Genomic DNA, 6,000 nt, shown 5'->3' on the forward strand with positions numbered 1-6,000 from the left:
TGAACATCTGTAGCAATAAAACAATAGAATACATACCCTGGCCCTTGTGGTTGACTTCTTTGGCAGCAATGACTTTGTTTATAACAGTCTGAAGGAAGTCATTCTCCCCCGCCACCCTGGGTGAAAAACGGGATGACATGTTCAGCGGCTTGTGTCGAATGGCGTCGTCCAACGCGAGCCTGGAGGGCACGGGACGACCAAGACCACAGGAGACAAAGGGGCACAGAGACCCAGAGGTCACGGTAACAAGGGAACACAAGAGATCATCGTCACCGAATGCGAGAGAGTCATCATGAGTCAACGCACGACAAAGGACAAAATAGGTGACAAGAGAGACAGGGAAGAGCATTGATCAGGAAAATGCTGAACCACACGAGAGAAGTAAAGCAAACGAGGTCGACCCGATCCCCAGGAAATAAACATGCACCAAGCCTCCACTCCATTTCTACCAGATAATAAAAAAGGGCGCTTATCTGAAAATAATGTGGTTGGACAGCATTTAATCGCAAGGAATGTTTACCTCTGTTTCTTCGATTTCAATAATTCCTGGCCATGGCATAGGTCATAGGGGCAGGTGGTGCGAAGGGAAAAGCAAAATCAAGACCAAAAAAAGATCCCTACAACCTGACTGCTTGGGGAACTTGGGTGGCGACCACTCTACTCCATCAGACTGTGTACCCAATGTGGCCTCAGATAATTAAGTGTGAGAAGAATGGCACAGTCTTTGGAGAAGATATAACTACCATGTCTGAAAGGTGAAACTACGACCCAATTATGAATGTAACCATCAACATTTGGGGATCCCGTGGACCATGAATTTTTCATAGAAGCTACACTAAGACCAAGAGATAAGTACAAACAGGCAACATGTGCAAAGAGAAATACCATGTAGCACAGCAAAGCACAGTATGCAATGAGCAAGAAAATGTACGTCAAGTACATAATGTTTAAAATCATTTCCAGAACCAAGGACAAGAGTTATTCATCACATGAGCCCACATTACTCAAGAGAGCTGAGGACTGTTTTAATTTACTTCACCAAGTTAAACAAGACCGAAAGAAAGAGATGTCCTCTGTTTCCTTCCCTAAAACTTATCCTGTGATATAATAAATCAGTTTTAATGGAGCAAAAAACGGTTTCATTAGCATGGCATTTCCCAAAGAACTGGTTTCATTGCTTATTTTGCTATTAAAATCATGCTGCTCTTTTGTTTCAAACACTGGAAATATTAATCTGTATATTAGACTTCTTTTAATGGAGCAAGGAATCACAAATTACAAGAGCTGAACATGTAATAATTATTTTTCTTAAAATGGGTGTTTTGCTATAAGACAGAAAAAGATGGCAGCAATATGCTATCTCAGGCAGCTCCTAACATGTCCCAGTGAAACTTAGACTAGTGAATCTAAAACTAATAACCCCCCTAACTTCTCAAACAATAACCCACAGGTTTTTTTTTTTTCCCCTTGACTTTTCCCAGAAGATACTAGCAGGCAACAGGTAATTTCAACTCAGTGGTACATTAGGGCATCAAGAAACTCTGAGGTCTAATATATAAAACAGCATTCAAAACAGCACGGGGCTGCATTATTTCTCATGGGCAAAAGAAGCAACTTAATATTATCATTTTATGAGGGTATATTTTATTTATTACCTCAATATCTGCCCATGTTCAAAGACATGTTTCCTTTGTTCACTGAGGAAACTTCCAGATTCTGCAGAACTGAGCTCCCTTTGTGACTATCTTCACAGGGTGTGATTCCAAGACAGCACCATCCAACAGGACGTTCATTCTGCGATGACGGGAATGTTCTAGATCCGCACTGACAAATATGGTAGCCACCAGCTACCTATGGGACTAAACACTTTAAATGGGACTAGAGTAACTGAGGAACTAAGTATTTAATTTTATTTAACTGTCAATAATTTACATAGCTACATGTAGCTCGTGGTTACCATATTAGACAGAAGGCAGAAGAGCAACTCTAACAGAATGAAGCTAGAAAAGACCTGTGCCTCCAGTTGTGTGTGGTGAGATACCCATTTCACGCTGGTTAATGCAGGGTTTTCTGTTATTCTCATGTTGAGAAGACTACAAAAATTTCCACTGAGCCATGTTTTAGGACGCTATCTGACTAGATCACCTGCCTGCAAAGAAAACCACTCTAATCCCATCCTGCACAAGTGGTTCTCAAGCCTGAGGCTGAGTATGGGGATCCCTCATGCAAGAATGGGTGGTACAAAGGGAAGCCAAGCTCATAGCTCTTGCCCACCTTACCCCCAGAGAGACTCCTTCAGCTACCCACTGAGTATCACCAGTCTCCAAGCCTCCTCAGCCAACACCTGAACCCAAGGTACAATTCCTAAAATTTGTTTCAAGCCTGGAACCACTTAAGTAAAAACAGAAATGAGAAGAGGCAGAAGGCAGAGCACTCCGACAGGTCATTCTAACATGCCTTATGGTCTCCTCTTCTAAGATTTCACACCCTCAGGAGGAAACTGTCACTTCTGATTAACCTAAACCACTCTAATCCCTCTTTCTTTCTCTCCACGGCTGTCTGAGATGGAGAAGTGCCCAGTGAAGTGGCCACAGACCATTATGCAGGTACTCTCTTGCTTTAATCTCCAAGGAAATAACCGATTCTTTCGACCTTTTCCACGGGATCTACCTTCCAATCAGAGAATCGATTTAACAAATCTCCTCCAAATGTTTTCCAAGCTTCCCACATCTCTCCACACACTTAGCTTCAGAACTAGATAGGCCCTAAGAATGGCAAGCACAGACCTAGTCCACTCTAGGCAACCAGAGATAGAAAATCAGCAGCATGATTATTTGCTTCAAGCATTATTTCTCGCCTTACAAAAGAATTCATCATTATTTTGTTTGGTTTTCTATTTTAAAAGGAGCAACCTCCTCCCGTGATGAATTTGAAAGTACTGTATTTTGAGTATGTGAATAGCTACTAGAATGCATCAATGATGCAAGGAAACATGCGTGCTCAAAGTAGAAGGGTATTTCTGCGTGTCCTTGGTGATAAGGTGACTCCCCTGAATCACAGGGAAAATCTTCTACATGCAAGACCATAAAGCAACTTTAACCCAAGATTCTTGGGGTTATAAAAATGCCATGCACTACGGCAGTGACTACCCAGATTCTTCATTATTATAAAAGAATCGATCTCTACTTGTGCTGAATTAATAAACTTATTTTCGAAGAGAATTATTACACACGTTTTCCATATTCTATCTGGTTAAGTGCTCTCTCTGATGGCTCCATACTTACGGCTGAAAGGGGATGAAATGCTGCTTGTCTTCATCATCTACTTTCCCATTTATTATATCTGTTACGTCCATCACTGGGGACAAGAAAAGAACATTGTTTTGTTTAAGTGCTATAACCAGAGAAAACAAACAAACAGAGGAACATCAGATTGTCTTCTGACAAACAACGGCATAAACCACACAGTGGCATTTTTTTTTATATCTGAGTTTAAAGCATTTCCACGTTCAAAAGAAAAATGGAGTTATCTGAAAACACTGGCCCAAATGGGGGTGGGGTTAAAATGGCAGAGTTCCACTTAGTAAATTCCTTTGCCTCGGGGTGCCAAGGTGGCTCAGTCAGTTAAGCGTCTGCCTTGGGCTCAGGTCATGATCCCAGGGTCCTGGGACCAAATCCCACATCGGGCTCCCTGCTCAGTGGGGAGCCTGCTTCTCCCTCTCCCTCTGCCTCTCCCCCACTTGTACTCTCTCTCTCTCAAATAAAATTTTTTTAATTTAAAATAATTTTTAAAACAAATTAAATAAATAAGTAAATAGATAAATAAATTCATTCATTCATTCATTCATTCATTCCTTTGCCTAGGATGCAACAGACACTCTGGAGCTACACTGCCCAACAGCATATCGTGTGATGATGAGATGTTCTAGAACCACAAGCACCTGAAATGTGGTGGTGGAACAGAATTTTTCCTTTGATTTCATTCATTTACATAATAGTCACCTGTGGCCAGGGCCAACCACATTGGTTGGCCCTGCTCTCGGGCATCCAAAAGTTCTCGAATTCCCCCAAGTGACATCACAATGGTAAAGTCGCTGCCCTCCACCCACCCACCCCGTGCCTGCATCTGTGGCTGCTCTTTCAAGGGGCACTGGACAGCGAATCCTCACAATCACCTCCCACACAACTGAGGAAATTCAGTCTCAAGGACACTATCGAATGACCTTGCCCAAAGTGAGATAGCCAGAAAATCTCCGATGCTCAAGCTCTGACCACACAGCCAGAGACCCCCAAGAAGAAGAGCCCTGGACACTCAGCTTTCTCTGCTCAATCGACACCCTTGACCAAAGAGAGGTGAGCCACATGCCTGCCTCTCTCTTCGTGGTGCCTTCCTTGGTGACCACAGTCATATACTGAAAATGTGGACAATTTCCATTTTTACCACCTGCCCCCCAAGAAAGGGGGAAGACTTTGTAGGAACAAAAGAGATGCAATGCCACCTCCTGGTTCATTCGGTGGAGTCCACGGAGACTCCTGAACCTCCTGAGCGTGTCCCGAGGGAGAACACGGCCCCACACATTCTGCTAAACCAGTGCTCCTCACAGAGCGAAGAGCCTTATGCATACGTTTAGAGAGGCAGGCCAAAGAAGCACAAATGAATTGGAACATCAGGTTGTGGGTGTTCTGAAATGTATGGCCTGGGCTGCAGTCTCCACCTCCTAGAAGATGCTCCCAGCTTTAAGCCTTCTTAGAGGCCACTGATCGGCACTAGATGAACCTATCATTAAGATGCTCCCATGCCCAAGACCACACTTCTACCACCAGTTTGGAAAGACATGGCTCTGGGCCATGGCAAGAGGAGTCTGAGCCTCGGCACCACCTGCTGCTGGCAATCCACAATGGACCGCCTGCCTGTGTGTCTGCACACCTCTCCCCTTGGTCGCGGGGCTGATCCCGCCAGGTCAGTGCATCTCCCTGGTCATACAACCCCGGTATCTGGCCTTGGGAACACATCAGGAACCCAGCCAAGTCTCGCAGGAAGGCAGCGAGGGAGCAAGGACTGCAACTTGCATCCAAGCACCAGTCAGAAGGCAGCCTTTGTCCTCTATGTCCTGGAAGTGACAGCCCTCCCAGAGGCCCCTCCCAAGCCTGGGGGCTGAAGGCTGCGACAATGTGACCAGCGTTCACGGGATGTCTCCCTCATGGCTGCTCGTCAGCACGCTGCCCTGTGCCAAGGAAGTTCTTGCTGTGGTTGGGATTCTGGCACAAGCCCAGCTACACGGAATCAGGAATGACGTATGTTTTAATCACGCTTTTTGTTTTTTTCATAATTTTTATACCCCCGCTGTTCCACTGTATTAGAAGAGAAATGTGACATAATATTTTCCACAGAAGGCTGAGAACTGTAGGCTTAAACGTCCACGAACACACTGTTCATCTGCGCTCTGTCGACACAAACAGGCAGAAGTTACTCTGGATAAAACCTCCAAATTAAGTTCCTATTCCACAAGGGGCAGAAGCTGATTACCAAAAAGGTGATCAACCGTCTGAGGCCGAGAAGTGTACTTTCCGAACCAGAAAGAGAACAGCAGGTGGGAAGCCGTCCTGAGTAGAGTAGAGGCTCGCACTACTTCAGGATGGCCCCACTGGACATGCTCAACGCCACGTGTACCACAAGGAGGAAAGGCAGTCTGACGGCAGCGTCCCGCCAGGTGCCGCATGGCCCACAGTGGCTCACAGGTGATGTTGGTTAAAGCAGCAATTCTAATTTAATTGGCAGGCTGTGGGACCTGGGCAAGAATATTTTTTAATAGTTCCCTAAACCCTTCTCGTGTACAGTTAGGGTCAGAAATCACTGTATTAAAATATTTACCTTCTGCACCAAAAACATATAGCTTCCTTCACCTTCCCCCAGCAGACCTGGGGGACACTCTCACCTACCCCCAGCAGATTGGGGGGACACCTTCACCTTCCCCCAGCAGACTGGGGACACCTTCACCTT

At 45.1% G+C, this 6,000-nt stretch overlaps 1 protein-coding gene across 6 annotated transcripts in view; it reads right to left on the bottom strand.

Annotated features, from left to right (window-relative positions):
* Positions 1 to 6,000, bottom strand: part of DOCK1 (dedicator of cytokinesis 1) — a 485,590-nt gene that overhangs the window by 399,611 nt on the left and 79,979 nt on the right. For 5 of the 6 annotated variants that reach the window (XM_073884742.1, XM_025880059.2, XM_073884743.1 and 2 more), the window contains 2 exons: positions 3,285 to 3,357; positions 37 to 179 (listed from right to left, as the gene is read on the bottom strand). In XM_073884742.1, coding sequence (XP_073740843.1) covers positions 37 to 179; positions 3,285 to 3,357 — 216 coding nt within the window. The remainder of the gene's footprint in view (positions 1 to 36; positions 180 to 3,284; positions 3,358 to 6,000) is intronic. The other variant, XM_073884741.1, reaches the window with a different exon arrangement.

The sequence above is a fragment of the Callorhinus ursinus genome, unplaced genomic scaffold (genome assembly GCF_003265705.2).
Source record: "Callorhinus ursinus isolate GAN/ISIS: 27379988/994484 unplaced genomic scaffold, GSC_fseal_2.0 scaffold58, whole genome shotgun sequence".
NCBI lineage: Eukaryota > Metazoa > Chordata > Mammalia > Carnivora > Otariidae > Callorhinus > Callorhinus ursinus.